The sequence below is a fragment of the Schistocerca piceifrons genome, chromosome 2 (assembly GCF_021461385.2).
Source record: "Schistocerca piceifrons isolate TAMUIC-IGC-003096 chromosome 2, iqSchPice1.1, whole genome shotgun sequence".
NCBI lineage: Eukaryota > Metazoa > Arthropoda > Insecta > Orthoptera > Acrididae > Schistocerca > Schistocerca piceifrons.
Window position 1 is genome coordinate 498,391,563 of NC_060139.1, and position 27,825 is coordinate 498,419,387.

General features: G+C 41.6%; 1 protein-coding gene across 1 annotated transcript in view; it reads right to left on the reverse strand.

The window, feature by feature from the left end:
- Nucleotides 1-20,670: 20,670 nt before the first annotated feature.
- The window catches only part of LOC124775516 (neuropeptide CCHamide-1 receptor-like), a 108,579-nt gene continuing 101,424 nt past the window's right edge, over nucleotides 20,671-27,825 (reverse strand). Inside the window, exon 5 of the mRNA XM_047250349.1 lies at nucleotides 20,671-20,944. Coding sequence (XP_047106305.1) covers nucleotides 20,671-20,944 — 274 coding nt within the window. The remainder of the gene's footprint in view (nucleotides 20,945-27,825) is intronic.

The window sequence follows — 27,825 nt, forward strand, 5'->3', positions numbered from 1 at the left end:
TAGGTCAAAAGGCTAAGCCGCCAACAATTTCTCACAGATCACCGTTGTTTCCTATCATTCCAGCGAAATTAAAGGAGATGGGTGCAGTCGATTTGTTCGGTCCAGTGGTTCGTTCTACTAATGGTTTTGTGTACATTTTCGTAACAGTGGAGTTGACATCAAAATATGTGTGTTTTACACCGTTACGCAAAGCAACAGCTCGTTCAGTATCCAATGCTTTCATAAACCATTGTCTTAAGGAAGTGGGTCATGTTGATAAGGTTATATCAGATAATGGATCACAGTTTCGTTCTAAAATTTGGCTTCGTACTCTACGGCGTCGTAAGATTAAACCAATCTTCATTTCACTTTTTCACCCTCAATCTAACGCTTCAGAGAGATGGATGAAGGAAATCAATAAATTGTGTCGTCTTTATTGTCATGAGAATCACAGAACGTGGGATCTGTATCTTCATATTTTTCAAAACATTCTGAATGAACTTCCTAATGACTCAACTTCTTTACCGCCTATACTAATATTAAAAAACAAAGCACCGACAAATCGCATATCTGAAATCGTTCCATTTCCGCCTTCACGGAAACTGCGGCATTCTGAAGTTGTCAACCTGGCTCTACAAAATATTGCATCTGCGGCTGCTAGAAGACAGAAATCAGTTAAGCGTCCTGGTCATTTAAAAATCTTGTCAGTTGGTCAAAAGGTGTTAATTAAGTCTCATCGTTTGTCTCACAAAGGAAAAGGCTTGTGTCGCAAATTTTTTCTGCTTTATAACGGTCCATATAGAATTCGCAAAATTATTCATGATAACACTGTTGAAGTAGAAACTCTTAAATCTCGACGCTCTAAGGGAATACATCATATATCTAACGTTAAAATTTTTGTGGACTGACTTACTTTCGAGAAATCAACAGTTTACGTAAACCTGCAGAGAATACAAGGATACCGCGCTGTGTTTTGGCGGCGGCATATACTCAAAGCAACAGTCAAGTCTGCGCGCCGCAAAAGGCAGTCGTTGACCGCAAACAATTGCTTCCTACGTCACGCGCCTACAGCTGATCGAGCGCTCAGTGCGAATGCACTGACAGCCGTAAACAAATACACAGTCTAATTTCTCTGACTAAATTCAGTATAAAGCTATAGTGACTTGTTGAATTATGTTATTAACGTTCAGTATTTTTCAGGATACGGTTGTATAAAATATTTAAGAACTTCAGGTAAATTCTGTGTGTCTCCGACGTTAAGAGGACTTGCTATCGAGAAAATTTCAGAAAGAATGTAATTTCCAGGAAGAAACTAATAAACTAAAAAGGGTAACTATTAATTGAGTTCATTTTTTCAGGTAACATATTTCCACTTAGGTACGTACTTTAGATGTAATTTGCTGCTCGCGATTACGTGATTCATACTTTGTGCTAATTTCATGTTCTATGAATTTACTTGTGAAGCAACGTGCTTGCGTACATTTGCTGATTTTTGTCAATGTTTTATTAATGAACAGGGTTGTTATTTGTATATATTATGCATCGCTTTGCTGCACTGCTTTTTCACTGATGTCATATTTTTTTATTATGTGTCTGCTGTGCTTATTTATTTAAATTATAATTGTCACCTGATTAGTTGTGCTGATATGTATGTAAGTTATACTTTGTGATTTATCTGCTTGCGCCTTCATGTTTACTTATTAAGATGACATATGAACATTTATTTGCTTATGCTGATACGATGCTAATGACCTGTTTATTACGTAAGATATATGTTTTGCTGCTATGCGTATGGATTGCATATTTATACATTTCTGTTTGTTGTCATAACTACTCTTTAATTTGATATATAGAAATGCTGATATACTGTGTACAAACATAGAGTTTAGGTCACATTGTGGTATTAATTATAGATTGTTCGCTTGGCAGAGCCTCGTTGTAGGAATTGTGCTGCATCCACTTGTTGACATTCTGTTCTCTACTGGTATATTTACTCGCTATTGCATGTTTTGCTTACGCTCAGTGCCTTATATTTTTAAGATAGGAAAATGAACTGCTATAATTCGACAAACGACATTAGTACAAGAAACTTCATAGAGGTCACATGAGCTGGAGGTTTTATGGAAGCTGTATAAATTTATGCTAATAGGAAGGAAGCTAACGACATGACATACCAAAACTAGGTTTAGACCATTGACAGTTATTACACTGCATTTTTCGTGAGCAATTGAAATAGGAAGTGACACTTGACACAAGAAATACTCCACATGTTTACTTCTGTTTGCCATAATTCTTGAAGTGATGTACACACTGTGAAATACTATGATCATTCACACTCCGTAATCGTACTTAATTACTGAGAGTTATTCGAACTAAGTCTGTTAGAGGTCATGTACGCATTTCTTTTATTTAATGATGGACAACGTAACCAAAATCTATCTTATAAATTATAATGAGTAGAAGATTTGGATCAGATGGATTACACAGAGGTTGTGTGTTGACAGTGTGTCTTCGGATTGTATGGGATGATGAGGTTTGCATTAGGATTTTATCTGTACTTGTTCGAGGAGACTGACAGGAGGAAAGAGTTGTTATGGAAGTGAAATGATATTGGCGATAAGGTTTATATGTGTCGACGTACTGAAGAGGTATTATTGAGGTATTGAGATTATATGAAGTTGATGATTATTGGAGTTTTTGTGGACAAGAGGTAAGGTAAATGATATTGATGATAAGATTTATATGTATCGACGTAAGAGGTATTATTGAAGTATTGAGATTATGTGATGCTGATGATTATTGGAGTTTTGGTGGATAAGAAGTAAAGTAAGTGAGGGGCATAATTTTTTTTTGTTGGTCTATATGGAACAAGGAGGGTGAAGACAGCAGACTAGAACACTCAAGTAGAAGGAAGATTGTCTACACACACTTTGTTAAATTAATAAGCAGTACATATTTTTTTTTTGGAGAGAGGAAGTAATTGCGTATCTTGGCTCACTGGCAGTTGTTCAGCATCCGTACATTTTGATTTGGTTTGGCAAACCCTGGTCTTGACATGATGACTATGACGTTGACTAACTATTATTGACTGTTATACATTGCTGCCACTACTACTTGATACACATGATGAACATCAAATTTTGACAGAATTGCATTTACACAGTTAACACTATTCAATTACACAGTAGTACTTAATGTGGATGAAAGATGAGTGAGTGTGTTTTGTGTGTTTTCCTTTCCTAATCCTACCCACCTATCTCCTAAATATTATTTTATTTGTTTGTAGTGACTTGCACTCACACCCATAAATATTATAGGTTTACTGATATTTGAGTATTTGTAATAGTTAATATGACAGTTATCTGATATCATTTGTGTGTTTATTAGAATTTGTATGTTTAGTGTAAGAGCATTGAGAATAATTTTGTAAAAGCATTTGTATGTTCATTCAAACTATTGTTCATGCCTGAACTGTCTGATTAGTGATGGTGAATATTATGAACTGTTACCTGCACTTGTTCAACATTGATGTGTGACACTTAGAAATGTTTAATTTCTGCTGATAAACTGTGTGATTAGTGATAGTGAATATTATGGACTGTTACTTGTACTTTTTCTACATGATTGGTGCCACTAGGACATGTTCAATTTCTGCTTATAAACTCTGATGAACAGTGTAATCAGTGATAGTGAATATTATGGATTGCTCTCTGGACCTGCTCATCATTGCTAGGTGCAACTGATGGACTGCTTCTACTGAAATGATGTCACTTGTTGGTGTCTGCACCTGCTCAACAATGCTGGGTGCCACTAACGGAACTGCTTCTGCTGAGAAATGTGACTTGTTGCTGTGTGTACCTGCTCAACATTACTGGGTGTCACTGATGGACTGCTTCTACTGAAATTATGTCACTTGTTGGTGTCTGCACCTGTTCAACATTGCTGGGTGCCACTAATGGAACTGCTTCTGCTGAGAAATGTGACTTGTTGCTGTCTGCACCTGTTCAACATTGCGAGGTGCCACTGATGAACTGCTTCTACTCAGATAATGTCACTTGTTGGTGTCTGCACCTGCTCAACATTACTGGGTGCCACTGATGAACTGCTTCTACTGAAATAATGTCACTTGTTGCTGTCTGCACCTGCTCAACATTGCTGGGTGCCACTGATGGACTGTTTCTACTGAAATGATGTTGCTTCTTGCTGTCTGCACCTGTTCAACATTACTGGGTGCCACAGATGGAACTGCTTTTACTAAAATGATGTCACTTGTTGGTGTTTGCACCTGTTGACCATTGCTGGGTGCTGCTGCTGGAACTATCAACTATTTGTTTTTTGTTTTTTTTTGAATCATGAAAAGCATCTTATGTGAACATTTGTATAAACTGATTTTTTGTGTATTGTGTAAACTATTATGTAAAGCCACATGTATGAAAGAATTTGTGTTGCCTACTGTATTTTATATATTAGGTTATTGAAAGGTCAGTACAAAGCCAAAATTTTATCTAGTTATGTGATATTTACGTATTAATATTATCTTTTATTTTTGTCTGTATTTTCTTGACGAATTTGGTGGTATTTTCACCACCAATGCTGGCAAAAATACCATCAAATTCTAGCCCGTGGAGAAAGGGCATATGAAAGGTGGCTACACTGAGCCACAGCGCCAGAGAGTCTTGTTTCGCCGCCTCCACTGGCAGTGATGATTGAGAAGTAGCGGAGGGCAGTGCTTGTGGAGAACTCATGGTAGGCAGTGATTATTGAGAAGAAGCGGAGTGCAGTGCTTATTGAGAACTCGTAGTAGGCAGTGCTTGTTGAGAACTCGTAGTAGTCAGAGTGTTTGTTGAGATGTGCTAGTGAAAAGTTCTTGTCGAGAGGTGGTAGTAGCGAGTCGGTGTGGAGATGTTGCAGTAGGGAGTGCTTGTTCCATGTTTTATGCAGTAGTTTGATGGGCTAGACAGCAGATGTTCTAATGGAGATATTGTAAAGATTAGAGTGCTTTTCATCAATATATATGAAGGTAACAAAACTCGTTTTATTTCTCATTATTTCAGTGTCTTAAATAATGCGTCATTACAGGTTCAGTCAACAAAGCATCTGGCTTGTGTTCTTGTATTAGAGTGTAATTCTGGTTTTCTTGCGCAATTATAGGATTTCTATTTTTTTAATTACTTCAGTATAAATGGTATTTAAAATTTCTTGTCTTGTTGAAGAAGAACCGTGCCAGATGTGTACGTTGAGTCACACTCCCACACACAGAACAATTACACTTGTGCTTTGGTTTCGTAGGTTTTATAGTTGCTGGGGACTTAATTAATTAATTGTGTTAACAGGAAATTTTCATTTCATTCTTTGTTGTTGTTCTATGCAGTCAGATTGCGTACAAAAACTAGTCAGGACCAACCGTTTACGAGACTGCGTAATCGGACATACAACTACGTAAAATAAAAATGATTTTCAAATTTAATAATAATTAAGCCCCCATGCACAGGTCAGGAAACAGTACCTATCGATCTTAGAAAAAGGATCAATTATTGCTGACAACAAGTGTCTGGTTATAGTCACTGCATAATATAGCATGGGTTTTACCAATTCGGTTTTGCCAAATGCTTGCCATATACTGCAATAGGATGACACATTAAAAAAAAGTGCCGAAAACCCCACCTACAATCGTGCATAGTACTGAACAGAACGGGAAGAAGCCCTACTAACTGTTACAGTGGGAAGTAGGCTATGTCTGCCATGCATTTCACTGTGATTTTCAGAGTACAGAAGTGGATATGCGATTGGGTAATATACTGTAGTATTCACAGAAATGGGCAGATTGTAGGAGCTGCTGTGTTTGACAGTATTCAGCCACATGGGAACACTAGTACATTCTGAAGAAGTTCTCAGCAGTGGCGCTGAAACGTCGAGTGAATGAGAAGGCATGGACGAACATTATGACGTGGCCTCACAGCTTAGAAGGTGACAAGGGGGACGAAAGCCTGCAGACTTACATGCTTCATTGGGTTTTCGACAAAAAAATTTCAAACTAGTTTAAATCACTCGTACCTCTTTCATTACGACCACAGGGTGTGTTGTAAATTGTAATCCGTTTCACGAAAAAAAAATTGAGCTCTTAATATTCGTAGTGGAACATAAATAAAGTTTTCCGAACTTACAAAGTCAGTTATATTCGTCTTGAAAGACTCACATGAACTTAAGTATAGACATACGAAACGAAAACAAACACACGGACACATAGACGGACTCAGATATGCTGCGAGCTCTGAAAACAAGAAAAAACAGCGATACACGAAGGGGAAACCTTGTTTCTTTTTAGTGTTAAGTATGCTGAAATCGAATGAGTTATTGCAGAAATGTGTAGCATATATTTCTTCAACACTGAAAGCTTTTGAAATAACACAAGAACACGTAACACAGCATCTTACTGTCCATTGTTTTCTTTTAACTGTCTTTCTGCTGTTGTTAGGTTCATTGCTAACTGAGATTCCCATTTGTTCGTCAAGCTATTGAGAACAGCTGTTGTAGTTACAGTGCATCAAAGAAAACAGAGACAGTGTGCAGTGAGATAAATAAAGGGACGATTGTAAATACCCGAATACTGGCACCACCCCTTCACAGGAAAGACAGAGAATTAATTAAATGTAAAACAGGATTAAGGTTAAACGCGTTCTCGAGGCATGAAAAGACGCTTTTAATCAGCGAAGTAAACAGGGAAACGGGGAAAGTAATGATGAAGAACTATCTTATCCAATGGATTTGCTTGGACTGATTATCGAATTCGCTCTGAGACGGTAATCGGCGGCAGGTGTAAGAACCTGTAACAAACTGCTAGCCCGACTGAAAAGTCTGTCTTCAGGCGGGGGACAAAGTAGAGGGGGAGAGAAGGGGAAAATTTCGAAGTCATGGTTACCAGCATCTGCTGCGCTTCTGGAGGCAGACGTGCTCAAGTGTAAGGCATGGGGAATCTGCGGAGAGGACAGCGATGACAGACGGTGTACATAACAAAGCACTACGGGACGAGATTGCTGCTCTTTGAGGCGGAGAGTGCACTTTTGCGAAAGCTCTTGACAGGTTAAATATAAACGTTGCGCCAGGACTCAAATCTGTTTTAATCTGTCAGAAAGTTTCATGACGCTAGACAGCCGCAAAGTGAGAGATTCGTTTCTGAAAAATCCTATATGCAACCCGGCATCCATTCTCCGTTGAATCCCTTTCCCATGAGTGTGAGTCCAGTAGATATACCTCAATAGAGGTAGCAAACTAGGTGAGAGGTACTGGCAGCACTCACGCTCTGTGGACGCGTCGTGCTTGGATAGCTCAGTTGCTAAATGCACGTCTTCGAAAGGCAAATATCCTGCTTTCGAATCTCGATTAAGTTCGCAGTATCAGAAAAAGCACTGTAGAGGACGTCCTTATAGGTCTGCCCTGCAGGTCGGTTGAGACACCATCCAATTTACATTCTTAATAAAACGGATCTTTATATCAGTGTTGGACAGTGCAGAGTACCTATAAGTTTCTTTACTTTTCACATTTGGCTTAGTTACTCAGCTGCAGCTCAATTAGCGGCGCTGTTGTTGATGTAGGGTGATAATATTAATGTACATTAATAAAACAGAGTACGTATCACCACCAGAATATCCAGATCCATGTTTTACGCTCTCTCCCTATTTAAGACGAATGCTACAATGTTTCTTTTGAAAAGCAAATGGACGATTTTGCTCTTCAGCCTAGCCTGATCCGAGCCTACGTTCCAACTCTACTGACATGGCCGTCGATGGGTTTCTAAACCCTGGCCTTCTATATTCGTGTCTCGTGTAAGAGCTAGGAAGAATTACTATTCTAGAGAATGCTATTAATCAAGTCGTACAGTTTAACCCTTTCAGACTTGAATTGTTTCTGGAGAAAGGAAAATTTTTCTTTATGTGTTAATGCTCTTAGGTCATCTTTTAATGGTTTTAGATACCAGATGTACAAAAAAATGTACGCCTTTTCAAAAGATAATTTGTACACTTGCCTTCACTTTATCCACTAAAATAATTAATTACGAAATGTTCTCTACTTTAATAAATAATACAATGATCGTTCACTAATTTCCATACGAAATAACAATAACAATATCCAACTACAGAGTGGAATATAGCGATCCAACCACATTTGTTTGTTCTGGTGGTTACCTGCTGCTGCTCAGTGCTACACTGACTTGCTGATGTTTTCATAGTGATGATCAGCAGTTAGCAGCACTTGCGCATGATGTAACACTGACTAATGCGTACCTGTTGCTTCCACTGAGAAAAAATACTCCTTCTGTAGCTAAGACACAGTGAAAGGTGATGTACACAGTGGTACCCAGAGTGTCTGAAAGGGTCAAGACAATTCCAGAGTTAACGAGTGATATTTTTTTATCTTTCTGAGAAAAAATTTTGAGGCATGTGGGGGATTTGATACTATTTTTCTTTATTTGCGAGTTATTTTTCTTTTAGTGACATAAATGTACTACTTTTCCTTGCTTTCTGATGTACGTTTTCGAGACTTTAAATTCTCAGTTCTCTTTGTTCTCTAAATGAAAGACATCGTGTCAAAATTCTTATTGTCCAGCTGGATAACAAGCTATGCTTGGGTCAACTCACAGATAAACTAATCAAGAAGCTCATTTAAATATCTTTTTCACTTTTATGTTGCTCTCATTGTGCTGGATTGATAAGTGGCCACTGGATTAATTACCAAACTTTGACCTTCTGCAGTTCGGGGGTCCCATTACTAACACAAAGAAAATAATCATTCAACAATAGCTAACAGTAAAAGTATAATTTATTTAATTTAGATATCGAAATCGAATATCTATCTGACAAGGGGAAAGCCTTATATTTGGCAGGACACATCTGTACAGCCTAAAATGAAAGAAACAAACAACAGTATGAACTAAGATTGATTGCTGCTCACTACACCTATATCTGCGTCTACATCTACGTCTACATCCATATTCTGCAGACCACTGCAAAGAGCACTGTAGAGGGTATGTCCCATTGTACTAGTTATCAGGGTTTCTTTCTTCCTGTTACATTCACTTGCCTATCGCAGGAAGAATGATTGTGTGGATGCCTCTGTGAACGCCGTAATTATTCTAATCTTGTGCTCATATCTCTTTATTCTAGACTCTGCCAGTTCAGCATGTTCAGCATAACTGTAACACACTCCCCCGTGTCAAATAAACCTGTGATTATTTGTACTATTCTTTACTGTATACATTCAGTATCCCCTGTTGGTCCTGTTTGGTACGGGTCCTACACACTTGAGTAAAATTATACAATTCTTAGAGTGATCGGTAAGTAATCTCCTGTGCAGACGATTGAATTTGCCCAGTATCCTACCAATAAACCATAGTATACACCCGATTCACCCACGACTGAGCATGTATGATCATTCCATTTCCTATCCCTTCAGAGTGTTACGTCCAGGTATCATAAGCATTAACAGCACCATCTCAATGTTCTGCCTTTTATCAATCCAGTCTGAAACCTGTTTGGACTGATGGGATGCAATCTGGGTAATGAGCGCGCCGCGAATGACGCTGCCTCAAGACCATACACCGCTCCTATCTTTAATACTTGACTTATCGTGTTAAACTTATAATGTAAGATTATACCTCTTAATGAGTAGTTTATGAAAGTATTTTAAATTATTAAATTCGATCAATAATTATATGAAATACTGAAAGTCAAATATTTGTTGCCCTAGGAAGCCGTTCTACAGGCGACCTGCAAATTAGGGTGATTGGTTTAGCAGGGTGTGTGTGTGTGAAAGAGAGAGAGAGAGAGAGAGAGAGAGAGAGAGAATTATTGGTCGTTTAATAGCCAGAAATTGATGGTGTTCAATGGGTTCACTTTCTTCAATAATTTGTCATGGTTTATTTTGTTTTTAAAATATTATTTTGAAGCTTAGGTATACTAAGATCATTTATTAGGAAGAGCTAAAGAGAGAGAGAGAGAGAGAGAGGGAGGGAGGGAGGGAGAGAGAGAGACAGAGTAAGGCCTTTTAAGTTGATTCAGATTATGTGCTCTTTTATGTGATAAGAAACAAATAAAGAATATTGAGTTTCTCCCAACAAGTATTCCAGCCCTACGTAATTGAAGAGATACAAGCACGTAAAAACTATTTTGCAATTCATATGAGAGAGTGAGAGATGTATGTATAGCGTATGTTTAGTACTATCGTTGATTTAATTTGTTATTATGGTGTAGATATAGAAAGAAAAAAATTATTTACTGGGAGCAGGAGCTATATTCCAACTGCACTACATACTGTTCGTACTACACCTTAACGATGCCGATGTTAGCGCAACTATTACTAACGAGCGCAAGACGTCATTAAATTTATATAGCGTGAGTGTGTCGAGTATTTAGAGAGATGGTAATAACCATAAAAGAGTCCAATAAATATGGGCTCTAAAACGCACATCTTAACAACTGTAAGCACTTGTTCATCTTGGATACTGCGAAACACATCTGTTCTACTGCAAGCTCTTTGCTTACATATTTTGGGAGGAGATAGTGCAGACCAAAACAAGAAACTCCAGTAAAAATGGCCTCTAAAACGCAAACCTTAGGTGCTATGAGCACTTGATCAATAGAAGACGTGTATTTCCCCGTAGCGGATATTAGTAAGGCTCATTGCTGTTAAGGTATTCATTTTAGAGCCCATGTTAAGAGATATGACCAGTTGCTCAATACAAGAGATGTGTTTCACAGAAGATGAGCAAATGCTACTTTTCTTATTTTTATTTTTTTTTCATGAGTCTTCCGATTGGTTTGATGCGACACGCCACACATTCCTCACCTGAGCTAACCTTCCCATTTCAGGGTAGCACTTGGAACCAACAGCCTCGATTATTTACTGGATGTACCCTGATCACTATCTGTCTCCACAGTTTTTACCCTCTACAGCTCCCTCTCTTACCATGGAAGTTATTGTCTGATGTCTTAACATATGCCCCATTATCTTGTCTGTGTTTTCTATATATTCCTTATCTCGCCGATACTGCTGAGATCCTCCTCATTTCTTACATCATCAATCCACCTAATTTAGAAAATTCTTCTGTAGCATCACATCACAAGTACTTATATCCTCTGCCATACAATGACGTGCTCAAAACGTACATTCTCAGAAATTTATTCCTCATATCAAGACCCATGTATGACACCAGTACACTCGTGGCCAGGAACGCTCTTTGTGTCAGTGCTAGTCCGCTTTTTATGTCCTCCTTCCTTTGTGCGTCATGAGGATAGCAATTTCATCAGCGAAGAAGAGCGGCAAGATTCGTGACTGGTACATTTAGCCATCGCGAGAGCGTTACAGATCTCATAGAAGGTTTGAAGTGGGACACACTTGCAGATAGACGACGCGCTAAACAGAAGGGACTGCTCACTAAATTCCGAAATCCAGGCTTCGCCGAGGATGTAGAGCATATATTATTACCACCACTTGATGGCTAGCGGAGTATATATGTAGATGTAGATACGTAGATGTAGAATCCTTCCACCTTGAATTTCAGTCCCACAGTTGAAACTCTCTCTAAATTGCGTCAGTGCTTTTTCGACGTATAGACTGAACAGGTGGAGCGAAAGACAGTGTCACTATCCTACACCCTTTTTAATCAGTGCACTTTGTTCTTGGTCTTCCACTTTTATTGTTCCTCTTGGTTCTTCGTTGGCTGGTTGATTGATTTGGGGAAGGGGACCAAGCAGCGAGGTCATAGGTCCCAGCGGATTAGGGAAGGATGGGGAAGGAAGTCGGCAGTGCCCTTTCAAAGGAACCATCGCGGTATTTGCCCCTCTTGGTTCTTGCACATATTGTGTATTACCCGTCTTTCGCTATAGCTTACCCCTATTTCAAACATCTTGCACCATTTAAGGTTGTCATCGCTTTTTATAGGTCGACTAATCCTATGAATGTGTCTTGATTTTTCTTTTGTCTTGCTTCCATTATCAGCAGCAATTTCAGAATGGCGTGTCCGAAGTTTTTTAACTTTACTAAAGCGAAATTGATGATCATGTAACAGATACTCAATTTTCTTTCCATTCTTCTGTATACTATTCTCGTCAGCAACCTCGATACATGAGCTGTTAAGCTGATTGCGATAATTCTCGCACTTGTCAGCTCCTGCAGTCTTCAGAATTGTGTGGATGATATTTCTACGAAAGTCTGATGGTATATAGGCAGTCTCGAACATTCTAAGCACCAACGTAAACAGTCGTTTTTACCCACTTCGGCGAATGATTGTAGCGATTCCAATGGTATGTTATCTACAACTTCCGCCTTATTTTATTTAAATCCCTCCACAGCTATGGCAAATTCTGACTCTAGTACTTGCTAACCCATCCCTTCCCTATGGACTTTTGTTTCTTTTCTAGGCACATCTTCAGATACGTCCTCCTCAATATAGATACCCTCAGCGTACTACTTCCACCGATTCCCTCACTCCCCTACATTTAATCGTGGAATTCCCATTGCACACTTAATGACACTACCCTTGGTTTTCATTTCACCGAATGTCGTTTCGACTTTTCTAAATGTTGAGTCTTCCCTTCCGACAATTATTCCTTTTTTAAATTTCTTCACATTTTTCATGCAACCATTTCGCCTACATTGCCTATTCATTTCATTCCTAAGTGCCTTGTGTTTCTGTATTCCTGAATTTACGAGAACATTTTTGTACACTGAAGCGCCAAAGAAACTGGTATAGGCATGCGTATTCAAATACAGAGATATATAAATAGGTAGAAAACGGCGCAGCGGTCGGCAACACCCATGTGTGACAACAAGTGTCTGGCACAGTTTTTAGATGGATTACTGCTGCTACAATGACAGGTTATCAAGATTTAAGGGAGTTATAGTTGGCGCACAAGCTATAGGACGTAGCATCTCCGAGGTAGCAACGTAGTGGGGATTTCCCCGTACGACCATTTCACGAGTGTATCGTGAATATCAGGAATCCGCTAAAGCATCAGATCTTGAAATCCCTGCGTCCGGAAAAGCTCCTGGAAGAATAGGACCAACGAAGGCTGAAGAGAATCATTCAAGTTGACAGAAGTGCAACCGTTCCGCAAATTGCTGCAGATTTCAATGCTGGGACATCAATAAGTATCATCCTGCGAACCATTCAACGAAACATTAATATAGGTTTTCGGAGTCGAAGACCCACTCGTATACCCTTGATCAGTACTCGACACAAGTCGTTTCGCCTCGCCGGGCCCATCAACACCGCCTCATTTCAAATTTTATCGAGTGAATGGAGGTGTACGGGTATGGAGAGAACCTCATGAATCCACGGCCACTGCATTTCAGCAGGGCACTGTTCAAGATGGTGAATGCTCTGTAATGGTGTGGGGCGTGTGCACTTGTAGTGATGTGGGACGCCTGATACTTCTAGATACGACTCTGACAGGTGACACATACGTAAGCATCCTGTCGATTGTGTATTCTGACGGACTTGGGAAATTCCAGCAGGACAATGCGACACCACATACATCAAGAATTGGTAGAGTGTGGCTCCAGAAACACTCTTTTGAGTTTAAACACTTCCACTGGCCATCAAACTCACCAGACATGAACATTATTGATCTCATCTGCGATGCCTTGCAACGTGCTGTTCAGAGGAGGTCTCGACCCCCTCGTACTCTTACGGATTTATGGACAGCCCTCCAGGATTCATGGTGTCAGTTCCTTCCAGCACTACTTCAGATATTAGTCGAGTCCATGCAACGTCGTTTTGCGGCACTTCCGCGTGCTCACGGGGGTCCTACACGATATAAGACAGATGTAACAGTGACTTTGGCTCTTCGATGTATTTCTTTTTTTCGTTGTTCAGCTGAAGTATTTCCTCTGTTACCTATCGTTTCTTCGCATTTGCCTTTATTGTACCTACGTTTCCGTCTCCAACGTCTGTGATCGCCCTTTACAGATATCCATTACTCTTTAACTGAACAGTCTAGTGAGCTATTCCTTATCGCGGTATCTACAGTCTCAGAGAACTTCAAGCGTATCTCTCCATTGTTTTTTATTAGCACCCCACTTCTTTGGGCATTGATTCTTCGTGACTGGTATCTGTAACTTCAAGCCTACGCTTCATCGTTACTAAATTGGTGATTTGAGTCTGTATCAGCCGCTTTGTACGCCTTACAGTTCAGTATTCGGTTTCGGAATCTCTGCGTTACCATGATGTAACCTAACTGAAATCTTCCTGTATCTCCCTGTCTCTTTCAGGTCTAGCTCCTCCTCTTGTGATCCTTGAACAGAGTATTCGCTATTACCGCCAGAGATTTATTGCAGAATTCATTCCTAGCACCAACCCCATATTCTCCCATAATCCTTCCTTCTACTCCTTACCCTGCAACCGCATTCCAGTCACCGTGACTAGTAGATTTCCATCTCTTTTTACGTACTTAATTACACGTTCAGTAGCCTCATATACGTTCGGTGTTTCTTCATCTTTGGCTTCCGACGTCGTCATGTAAACCTGATCTATCGTTGTCTGTGTTGGTTTGCTGTCGAGCTCCACTATCACTGAACTGTTCACAATAACACATCATCTATGCAATTCATAACGTATCCTACTCCTACTATTGTAATATCTACTGCTACTGATACTACGATTTTTCTCATCTGACCAGAAGTCCTTATGTTCTCTCCATTTCGGTTCATTGAACCCAGCTGTATCTAGATGGAGCCTTTGAATTTCCCTTTTCAGAACTCCTATGTTCTCCACAACGTTCAAACTTCTCACATTCCACGCCCCGACTCGTAGAACGTTAACCTTTCGTTCGTTTTTCCGTCTTTTTCTCATAGTCACCTCTAGCTTGGCAGTCCTCAAACAGAGATCCGGATGTAGGACTAGTCTGTAATCTTTTTCCAAGGGAGAGATCATCATGACGCTTTTCAGTTACAGGCTACATGTCCAGTTGGTACACATTATGTGTCTTTAATGCAGTGGTTTCCATTGCCTTCGGCATCCTCATGCCGTTGATCATTGTTGATTATACAGTGTTTTAGGGGCAGTTCCTTCCTCACCTCAACGGCAAGAGAGTGCCGTGAACCTCTGTCCGCTCCTCCGCCGTCTTTGTCAAGGCCGTGGCTTCTTATGCAGGAAGTCTTAGAGCGTCATTGTGGACGATTTTTGACAAATAATTGAAGACGCTACCCGTAGATATCCCTGTATACATATGTCACAGGAGGAAGCGAGAAAGGAAGGATGAAGAGCCGGCCGATGTGTCCGAGCGATTCTAGGCGCTTCAGTCTGGAACCGCGCGACCGCTACGGCCGCAGGTTCGAATCCTGCCTCGGGTATGGATGTATGTCATGTCCTTAGGTTAGTTAGGTTTAAGTAGTTCTAAGTACTAGGGGACTGATGACCTCAGATGTTAAGTCACATAGTTCTCAGAGCCATTTGAACTATTTTTTTGACGGATGAAGATGCATAAATATTGTTTTCTTGCTCCGTGTTACGTTCAGTTTTTGTTGAATGACTTTGAACGGTTCGTAATGGTTGCACCCTGTATACCAGAGCAAAAACTACGTCAACACTGGAAACGGATGAGGTAACGTTCAATATGGTTGCAGCACCGTTATGTCCCAAATGAAGGGTTGAATCGTCCGGATGGTGTAAGCGGTATCAATGGTCGTCAAGAACGTAGTCTTGTTGCACACAGCACTGAAAACTGTTGCTTTCGATTCAGAAGTGTGTGAAAATGAACTCCCCAAAGGAAGGAATGGTTTCATTCATGCCCGTCGACTCATCGGGAGGTCTTTTCATGTCGATTCTGAGCAGTGTTCCTTCCGAAATGCTTTCATCGTCCACAGAGTGATTTAAACTTTTCACGGTTTTGATCTTCGTCACAGAGACGTTGAGAGAAGCAGTATGATGTAGCTAAGAGGGAGGTGTGATGTCTTCCTAGTGACCTGACACGTCCATGGTGGAGCGTAGAAGAATTTTTCTGAAGTTCAGTAACCTTGTAACATCATTAACCCACCTTATGCCTCACAGGCAGTCCAGAGCTCTGGGCTCTTTTCCACACACGTCGACACCTTGCTCTTTTAATAGTCACCGACCCCGTAGATGAAGTCGGAGAGCTCCATGCTTTTGCACCATTACAGATGAAGAGAGCAAGCACGTTCGAACCAAATTTGGAACTTCTGTGTGGCAATGGGAGAAGCTAACGGCGTTTCAAACAGTGGCCCTTCAATTTTGTTGCACGGTGTATATTCCCAAAGATATTCAAGGCTTACGGTTGCTCTGGAACATGCTCTGCCAGGCCTATGCCACGCTGTGTAAGAGGGATAATAAATTTATGTTGTTTTTCCTGAGTGTCTCCCACTTTCTATCACTGTAGAGCTGTTAATTACTGGGTAAAATAAGCCCAGCCACTATTAACCCTTTCTTGTCCAGTGGGACATATGTGCCCCGTATACAAATTTATTCCCCTGTGTTCACAGGGCATGAAAGTCCCACATTTGACTTGAGCTGTGATCTAGAACGTATCAACTGTTTGGAACCAGCAGGTTCACTGCTCGGCGCTATATGAATTTTTTCAGTATACAGTAGATAAGCTCAGTAAAGCTGTTTATTGTCTTCTTTTACAGTTTTGGTAGAAACTGCACATTGCACATCTGAGCAGATAATTTCTGCTTGTGCCTTTTGCTCATTTTGTCTAAATTTTTACATTTATATATATAAAATTAAGTAATGCAATCTTATTTTATTTCCTTTCATTTGATATGAAACGGAAAACTCCACACTTATGGTTTGTTTTTAGCGAGGAAAGCTTGCCTTCCCCTTCTCTTTATACTGCATTCAGATGGATGCTGCTTTATAAGAGCAAGGTTGAATATAAAGTTGGTCACATTTTCCTGCATTATTACAGTTCCATATGATGGAACTGCTTATTACTGCAACAACCAAATAAAATAAAAACGACTATGCCACCATTTGAGTGACCTTGTGCCGGCAGCATTTATTTCCCGCTGCTGGCCTAACAGGTCTACAGCTCCCATTAATGCTGTGTATTCAGCTGTGGATGCAGGGCAGGATATAGCTGAATTTGTACCATCTCTGTTTTCTCATGTGACGAATATTACATCTTTCTGGTGGTGAGGAGATGACAAAACTGTTACTGCCTAATTATCTTGCTATTTCACTGCAGGTACACACACTTCGGAATGGATGATGTGCGCCTATCTGCAGTTACAAAACATTATCCAACAAGGAGCACAAGGAGGCGATAAGGATAATGCAGTTCACTGAAACAAAAGACAAGGACTAAATAAAATAATATGTAGCAACTATAGAGTACCACTGCGTATTCAGCCACGTTTTTGAAAATTTCCTAAAAATATTAAGATATGAATAAATAAATTGGTTTCACTTAGGCTACACGCCCCACTTAATCCTGGAAGTGTACACCAGGGTCACTTTGAGCCTGGAGTTTTTTGTTTCTTATTATGCATGTTCCACTGCACATACACAGACCGCTGCCACCACTGTTAATTCGGCATTGAGTGAGACCTAGTGGAGGACAGACTTTCGAATTGGTGAGACATTGTTGTTTAATTAATTTGACAGAAATATTTTCTGAAGGGTTGCCGTAACCCTAGAGTACATATCGTGTATCTGTTCTGTCGCAGAAAATGACGCACATTTATGTGAAAATATCACGTAGGAACAACATTTTATTAACGGAGAATGTGATACAGGAAGCATTATTGGAAGAAATCAGTCTTGACATGAGTGACTTTGGTGAGGAAAATGTTTCTAAAGCTCACGCTCCTCCAGCAGTTATGGTCAACGGAAAAACTGATTAGCCTGCCGAATTTCAGACGACGATGAAGAAAATAGAGTTGTCAACGGTAAGAATGGTCATTGCTGGAACACAGCTATGCCTAATAGAAGAGACCTGCTAGTTGCCTGTAACATTGCAGTCTGTGTTTCAAGAGTGTAGAAATAATGAACGAATCGACTGAGGATATCTCAAAATGTTTGCGTATTACGAGGGTTGCCCAGAAAGTAATGCACCGCATTTTCTTTTCTCAGCCGGAAACAATGCTACGAATGCGAAACGTTACGTATGTGTTACTTGAAGTCTCCAGAGTGAGCACGCCAAGTTTCCGTCACTTCCGACAGATAACGTAGCTGCAGGACAATTTCAAACTGGCGTCTGCAGGTGATGTACGTTACAAGCAACGTGCCGTCATTGAATTTGTCACTGGAGAGAAAGAGACTATGGGGAATATTCACAAACGCTTGTACAAAGTCTATGGAGCATCTGCTGTCGACGGAAGTACATTTAGTTGGTGGGCACGGACAGTGAGGTCATCAGAAAGCGGTTCGGCGGAGCTCCACGATTTGCAGCGCTCGGGGAGACCATCCACGGCTGTCACCCCTGACATGTTGCAGCGAGCCCCCTCGGACTTCAACTTGTTTGGGCCGTTAAAGGATGCCATTTGTGGAAGATATTTTGAGGACGATGAGGAGGTGATTCACATAGTGAAGCATTGGCTCTGCTGCCAGGACAAGGATTGGTGCTGACACGACGCACACGCCCTTGTTTCGCACTGGAGGAAGGCCATAGAACGGAATGGAGATTACGGGGGAAAATAGAGTGTGTAGATAAAACACTATTCTTTCGTGTATGTAATACTCATTATGTTCAATAAGGAATTGTTGAAAAAAATGCGGTGCATTATTTTCTGGGCAACCCTCTTATGTGCATTTTATTAAATGACAAGCATCTTCATCTAATTAAACTACAAATAAAATCTTTTATTATGGATCACTTTCAAGTCTTTTAGTTGAGAAGCTTCCATCGAAGTTGTTACTACATCTGTGATCTCTGAAGTATTAATACACTACTGGCCATTAAAACTGCTACACCAAGAAGAAATGCAAATGATAAATGAGTATTCATTGGACAAATATATTGTGCTAAAACTGACATGTGATTACATTTTCACGCAATTTGGGTGCATAGATCCTGAGAAATGAGTACCCAGATCAACCACCTCTGGTGGTAATAACGGCCTTGACACGCCTGGGCACTGAGTCAAACAGAGTTTGGATGGCGTGTACAGGTACAGCTGCCCACGCAGCTTAAACGTGATACCACAGTTCATCAAGAGTAGTGACTGGTGTATTGTGATGAGGCAGTTGCTCGGCCACCATTGACCAGACGTTTACAATTGGTGAGAGATCTGGAGAATGTGCTGGCCAGGGCAGCAGTCGAACATTATCTGTATCCAGAATGGGCCGTACAGGACCTGCAACATGCGGTCGTGCATTATCCTGCTGAAATGTGGGGTCTCGCAGGGATCGAATGAACGGTAGAGCCACGGGTCATAACACATCTGAAATGTAACGTCTACGGTTCAAAGAGCCGTCCGTGCCAACAAGAGGTGACAGAGACGTGTAACCAATGGCATCCCATACCATCACGCCGGGTGATACGCCAGTATGACGATGACGAATACACGCTTCTAATGTGCGTTCACCGCGATGACGCCAAACACGGATGCGACCATCATGATGCTGTAAACAGAACCTGGATTCATACAAAAAAATGACGTTTTGCCATTCGTGCACCCAGGTTCGTCGTTGAGTACACCATCGCAGGCGCTCCTGTCTGTGATGCAGCGTCAAGGGTAACCGCAGCCATGGTATCCGAGCCGCTGCAAAGGTCGTCGAACTGTTCGTGCAGATGGTTGTTGTCTTGCAATCGTCCCCATCTGTTGACTCAGGGATCGAGACGTGGTTGCACCATACGTTACAGCCATACGGATAAGAAGGCTGTCATCTCGACTGCTAGTGATACGCGGCCGTTGGGATCCAGCACGGCATTCCGTATTACCCTCCTGAACCCACCGATTCCATGTTCTGCTAACAGTCATTGGATCTCGACCAACGCGAGCAGCAATGTCGCGATACGATAAACCGCAATCGCGATAGGCCACAATCCGACGTTTATCAAAGTCGGAAACGTGATGGTACGCATTTCTCTTCCTTACACGAGGCATCACAACAACGTTTCACCAGGCAACGCCGGTCAACTGCTGTTTGTGTATAAGAAATCGGTTGGAAGCTTTCCTCATGTCAGCACGTTGTAGGTGTCGCCACCGGCGCGAACCGTATGTGAATGCTCTGAAAAGCTAATAATTTTCATATCATAGTATCTGCTTCCTGTCGGTTAAATTTCGCGTCTGTTGCACGTCATCCTTGTGGTGTAGCAATTTTAATGGCCAGTAGTGTACTTACATTGATTGGAAAAGTACATGACAAAGGTGAAATAAAATGCGTTTGATATAGGCGAGTCCAATTTCATTATAAAATATGCTATAATCAGGCAATTTTTTCAGCAAGGAATTGAGGGTCATTGTGCTCTTCGAGTACAGTTTGTGTGACGACTTCAAAGGTAAGCACTTGTAGGGTTGAAATGTTATAAAACCATAAGCAACAACCAAAAATTAGAAGCATGGTCTAAATTAATATCTATATCATAATTAGGAAACCAATTTTTAGAGTAATATGCGAATTTTTAGTTAACTTTTTAGGTGAAAGGGGTGAGTAGTAAAATCAGAAGTTCATTCATAGCAGGAAGTCTGAGGCTCTGGAGTTGGGCCGGTGGCTGAGGAAGTGGGCTGCAGTCACCTGGAGCGCGGCTGGAAGGTGGCGAGCGTCTGCGAGGTGGACTGCTTGCGCGAGTCGGTGCGGCTGCCGGCCACCACGGTGTCGGGCCGCGCGCCCCGCCGGCACCAGCACAGCAGGTAGCGGTCGAAGTGCTTGCGGAACGTGCACGACACGCAGTACAGCGCCACCGGGTTGGCGCACGAGTTGGCGAACGACAGGCAGAAGCCCAGGATGCGCAGCGCGTGCCACCAGTCGTTGTACTCCAGCACGCTCGACGACGCCCAGTAGAACCTGTGCACAAACCAGAGGTCTCACGCTCAGTGGAAAGCACACGTCGCTCCACAACTCTGTCTCTCTGGAGGCACCTTTCTGGATGAATCTGTGCTCCAGCTACCAGTGTAGTCAAAGTTAGCTCAGTTCTTAACAACAATACGAGGGCTTGATGGAACAATGCCTCCGAATATTTTATTCTATCAGTATCGGTCGAGGTATGCGTATTACTCGGTCGACATTCCCGTTTCGCTGACGTAAGTTGAAACCCCTCTGCCGCTACAGGGCTCCGAACTGCATCGTGTTACGTGGCGGAGCGTAACGTAACTACGTCGGTGCTTGGGAAACGCCGTGCTGTAATCGAGTTTCTAACCGCAAAAAACTTGCCTCCAATTGAAATCCATAGGAGAATGAAAGCTATATACGGCCATGATCGTATCGACAACATTGGGTTGCTCGTGCTCGTAATGAAAGAATCGGTGGTGCTAATCTCAACGTGTGTGACAGCGCTAGGAGTGGACTACCGAGTATGGCGTACCGCGTACGGCAACTGGGTTGCTGAACACATCGGAGAAAATTGTCGAATACGAGTAACACAGTCATAGCTCTCAGGTAGTTGTAGTGTATCACGGTACAGCGTAGAGACCATCGCTGCAGAACTGATGCTTCTTGGGTGCATCGAATGTTCACACCTGACATGAAACAGAGGATAATAGACACCTGTCAACACCAAGCGAGGTGGCGCAGTGGTTATCACATTGGACTCGCATTCGGGAGGACGTCGGTTCGAACCCGTACCCGGTAATCCTGATTTAGGTTTCCCGTTCTTTCCCTAAATCGTCTCGGCCGTGCGGTTCTAGGCGCTTCAGTCTGGAACCACGTGACCGCTACGGTCGCAGGTTCGAATCGTGCCTCGGGCATGGATGTGTGTGATGTCCTTAGGTTAGTTAGGTTTAAGTAGTTCTAAGTTCTAGGGGACTGATGACCACAGATGTTAGGTCCCATAGTGCTCAGAGCCATTTGAACCTAAATCGCTTCAGGCAAATGCCGGGTTGGTTCCTTTGAAAGCGTCTTCCCCACGCTTCCCTAATTCGATCGGACCGATGACCCTGGCCACGCGGAGTGGCTGCGCGGTTTGAAGCGTCATGTCACGGATTGCGCGGCCCCTCCCGCCAGAGGTTCGAGTCCTCCCTCGGGCATGGGTGTGTGTGTTGTTCTTAGCATAACTTAGTTTAAGTTAGTTTAAGTAGTAAGTCTAGAATCCTATGACCTAAGTAGTTTGGTCCCTTACGAATTCACACACATTTGAACATTTTGATGACCTCGCTGTTTGGTCCCCTCCCTCAAAATCAATCTCCCAACCAACACCTGTCAATAACATCTGTTGAATTTTACAAGTGAGGATGATGGGTTCCTGCAACAGTTTTATGCCTTTGGGTGACTGTCATCGATCATCCTCCTCACAGTTCCGACTTGGCCCCGTACAAGTTTCATCTCTTTCCAAAACTTAAAGGACACCTTCGAGGACTTTACTTTGACAGTGATGAAGCGGAACAGGCAGGGGTAAGGTTGTCGCTCCGTCAGCAAACATTCTACAATGAAGGCATCAATAAACTGGCCTCTCATTAGCAGAAATGTGGTCGTCACCCTGGAGACTATGATGAGAAGTAAATATGTAGCTATGAAGAGCCCAAAAAACTGGTATAGGCAAGCGTATTCAAAATCAGAGATATGTAAACAGGCACAAGACGGCGCTGCGGTCGGCAACGCATATATAAGACAGCAAGTGTATGGCGCAGTTGCTAGATCGGTTACTGTTTCTGCAATGGCAGCTTATCAAGATTTACGTGAGTCTGAACGTTGTATAGACGGTATAGTCGGCGCACGAGCGATGGGTTACAGCATCTCTGGGATGGTGATAAAGTGGGGATTTTCCCGTACGACCATTTCACGAGTTTACCGTGAGTGTTAGGAATCCGGTAAAACATCAAATCTCCAACATCGCTGCGTCCGAAAGAAGATCCTGCAAAAACGCGCCCAACGGCAACTGAAGAGAATCGTTCAACATGACGCAGCTGCTACTCTTCCGCAAACTGCTGCCGATTTCAGTGCCGGGTCATCAACAAGTGTCAGCGTGTGAACCATTCAACGGAACATCATCGATATAGACTTTACGGGCCGAAGGCCCACTCGTGTAGCATGATGACTGCACGACTCTTCTGAGTTTAAACACTTTCGCTGGCCAACAAACTCACTAGACGTTAACATTATTGAGCACGTCTGGGATGCCTTTAACGTGCAGGATTCTTGATGTCAAGTCCCTCCAGCATACTTCAGACAAGGCCCCGGGAGTAGACAACATTCCATTAGAACTAATGACGGCCTTGGGAGAGCCAGTCCTGACAAAACTCTACCATCTGGTGAGCAAGATGTATAAGACAGGCGAAATACCCTCAGACTTCAAGAAGAATATAATAATTCCAATCCAAAGAAAGCAGGTGTTGACGGATGTGAAAATTACCGAACTATCAATTTAATAAGTCACAGCTGCAAAATACTAACGCGAATTCTGTACAGACGAATGGAAAAACTGGTAGAAGCCAACCTCGGCGAAGATCAGTTTGGATTCCTCAGAAATGTTGGAACACGTGAGGCAATACTGACCCTACGACTTATCTTAGAAAATAGATTAAGGAAAGGCAAACCTACAGTTCTAGCATTTGTAGACTTAGAGAAAGCTTTTGATAATATTGACTGGAATATTCTCTTTCAAATTCTAAAGGTGGCAGGGGTAAAATACAGGGAGCGAAAGGCTATTTACAATTTGTACAGAAACCAGATGGCAGTTATAAGAGTCGAGGGGCATGAAACGGAAGCAGTGGTTGGGAAGGGAGTGAGACAGGGTTGTAGCCTGTCCCAGTTGTTATTCAATCTGTATATTGAGCAATCAGTAAAGGAAACATAAGAAAAATTCGGAGTAGGTATTAAAATCCATGGAGAAGAAATAAAAAGTTGGGGTTCGCCGATGACATTGTAATTCTGTCAGAGACAGCAAAGGACTTGGAAGAGCAGTTGAACGGAATGGACAGTGTCTTGAAAGGAGGATATAAGATGAACATCAACAAAAGCAAAACGAGGATAATGGAATGTAGTCGAATTAAGTCGGGTGATGCTGAGGGAATTAGATTAGGAAATGAGACACTTAAAGTAGCAAAGGAGTTTTGTTATTTGGGGAGCAAAATAACTGATGATCGTCGAAGTAGAGAGGATATAAAATGTAGACTGGCAATGGCAAGGAAAGCGTTTCTGAAGAAGAGAAATTTGTTAACATCGAGTATAGATTTAAGTGTCAGGAAGTCGTTTCTGAAAGTATTTGTATGGAGTGTAGCCATGTATGGATGTGAAACAAGGACGATAAATAGTTTGGACAAGAACAGAATAGAAGCTTTCGAAATGTGGTGCTACAGAAGAATGCTGAAGATTACATGGGTAGATCACATAACTAATGATGAAGTATTGAATAGAATTGGGGAGAAGAGGAGTTTGTGGCACAACCTGACAAGAAGAAGGGATAGGACACGTTCTGAGGCATCAAGGGACCACCAATTTAGTATTGGGGGCAGCGTGGAGGGTAAAAACCGTAGAGGGAGACCAAGAGATGAATACACTAAGCAGATTCAGAAGGATGTAGGTTGCAGTAAGTACTGGGGGATGAAGAAGCTTGCACAGGATAGAGTAGCATGGAGAGCTGCATCAAACCAGTCTCAGGACTGAAGACAACAACAACAACAACAACAACAAGAGTAAATAACATCGAGGAATTTTTCTACAGATTGGGTTTTGGCCGCCCACATGTAATCGGCCATACATGATCTGGTTCCTCTGCCAGACGGAAGAATATCACTCAGGTTAGACTTACGTGAGGCCTCCAGGTGTTACAGCATCACCAAGCTTCCTGTGACTCCCACCAGACGCTCCACTGACGTATACCATCGGCCAAACTCGTGACTCAACGCTGGGGTTAAACGGTAACTAACCTACACATTTTATGCAGCTAACAGACTCTTAAATATCCCTATGGTTCTTCTTGGACTACTGTACGGTCTCGAAAGTCGCCACTGTTTTGATGCATTCTAGCTCCGGCGCGCGCCTGTGTCTCTGCCTTTGTTGGGCTGTGCGACTTTGGTGCCTCCTAAACGAAGCTGTCTGCCGTCTTCTGCGGAATGACAAAAGCGTGGAAGCTGTACCGTCCATCGACGGAGTCCACCCCGCTGGAGTCCTGGACATGTCTATCTTTATAGCTCCGCTTCGTCAACGACGGCGTCTACCGCTAAATGATCCAACGCCGTCTGCTTGGGGTTGTGAACTCTGGTGTACTTCGTTGCATGCGCAGAAGTGCTGATTGGTATTATTTGTCATCAAGAAAGGCTACGGTCGCGACTGAGAAAACTGTTGATATGGGTGATCTATGGCAAGTCGGATGTCTTAAGCTTATGAGCGCAATGGCTCCAGTCTAGTTGGTTTTCTGTATTTAATCGGACCTCAGTTATAGGGACTATGTATAATAACTTCTACTAACTGTGCTGATAAATGTGGATTGTTGCTAGCTATGTAAAAAAAAACAGTCAAAGTTATGAAATTGTGTTTTTTTATTTAATTGATGACCGGTTTCGGATATCAGAAACCATTCTCAGATCATCCAAATGGGTTTTGATACACGAAATAGGTAATCAGTTAAATAATAAGAAATGAATGTCGAAACTTTGGCTGTTTTATGCATCAGTCTGGTTAACGCAAGATGCTGCCCTATTCCAGCATGCAGGAAATCGAAAAAATATATATATAAAAAGTATTTTTTTCTTTATTAAGGCTTTATGTTATTCATGCCATTGAGAATTTTTCATGAATGGATAATGGGAGACTTACAAAATTTTTATTAATTTCATTTTACTATAGTGCCTTCCGTGAATTATTGAAGTTACATCTTTTGATTGCCGAGGAAGTTGTTGTACACCCATTTTATTGTTTGAAATTATGTTGTCCCAAACTGATTGACTAAGAGTTTTGAATAGTGTTTTCCTTTAATGGCAGTTTTTTTAGGTAAAAGTGTAATATGCTTTGAAGAAAGATATCACACTCACCTCAACCTGGCCCTTCCACTCATTTATTACGAATCAACTACTGTTTGGTTAGATAGTTAGAAGGCGTAGTGTTCTGATACACAGCCAAGATACACGAAAAACAGAGTTTCACCATAGCATGCGGCCACGGGCCAGTCTTTACAAACAACTGTGCGCACGTCAGGAACGTTCGCTTGTTTCGCTTGTGCGTAGAACGATAATGGACACTTGACAACCATTTCTTTACAAGAAATTTAACTTTCCAGGCTGCAAGCAATATAGACAAACTAAACAGGAATGATAAAGAGAGAACGTATCTTGGAAAGTGTGGGGCTCTTAGTATCGAACAAGCTGGGACTCTTTTGGAAAACCGTAGATAATTAATAAATAATACGATCGACGACTTAAATACTCTGAGCTGGCCAATCAAATGTAAAGGAAATTTTAGAAATCACGTAGGGAGATAGAGGAGACTTAGACATATACCAGTTGTGAGGTAGTTTCTTGCCAGGCCTGATGTGTCACTTATAGATATCCGGAAGGTGGCTCAAAACAGTTTCGTTAGCGGAATAAATACTAGTGCTTCTAGAGGACGTGCTATTATGGATTACGTATAGCGCGTTATTTGTTAATAAAAGGCCAACCTCTTGTAGAGGACCTGCTTTTATGGATTACATATTGAGTGTTACATGTTACTGTAAGGCCAAGCTATTCATTGCCCACGAGCAAATGGTGAGCTCAATGTCTCTAAATCTTCGTGACTGAGTTTTCACTGTTGGGAAGCTGTGGATTCATTCAACAGCTGATAAATAGTCATCATCATCACTGTCGTCATAGATTAAGACTTTTGGCCTGCTCCGCCTTATAATTGTTCACGCCAGCTATTTACGTTTCTCTTTGCCGTTGGGTTACACTGTATTGCAGCTTCAATTATCCTGTCACCAGACTATGTTGGGTATGGTCTTTCCAGTTCAATCTGTATTTTTTATTTTTATTTGTAATGGATTCAACATTTAGTTCTTGTCTCTCACCGATATTTCACAGTGCATAATGAATACCTCGCTACAAAGTGGATGAGCTTAATCTCTGATGATTCGTTTCGTCGTAAGTATCAGAAGTTAGCGACCAACATTCACTACCATACATGACAAAAGGCAACACTGTTGCAGAATGTAATTAAAATTTTTTCCCGTACGTTACTTTTTCCTGTACGTTTCGTAGTTCCACAAAATTGTTTAAGCCTGGTCATCTGACGTGGGAAATTTATAATTGCGATCTAAATATTTTAAGTGTCTTACTTCCTATTAGTTTTCCACCTGTGACAATTTTGGCTCTTACGGGTTCCACAGCTTGAAATACCATCACTTTTATTTTATCTCTATGTATTCTTAATTTAGGTACACCAATTTGTTCTTCAGATTCTACTATTATAATATGATCAATAGCAAATAGCATCGTCATAAAATTAAAATTATTACTTCTTAAAGTGTCGCTTAAGAAAGCTCTCGCTTGACACCACTGAAGTTCCAAATGGCGGTGTTTTTGGTTTAGTGGAATGCACGCTGTAGAGCGTCTGGCTCGAAGCTGTCCTTGAAATAACCGATATGTTAGTGTTCGTTGTGTCCCTGTGGTGCCAACTGCTGCTCAAATTCCTGCTGCAAATGCAGTGCGATACGACAGAGCCACATGCCGAACACAAGTGCTATGTGGCCGGAGCCCAGTCTTCTTGCGACCGTTTGTTCTCGTGACTACCGCGCCAGAAATCATGTACGGTGGTTATAT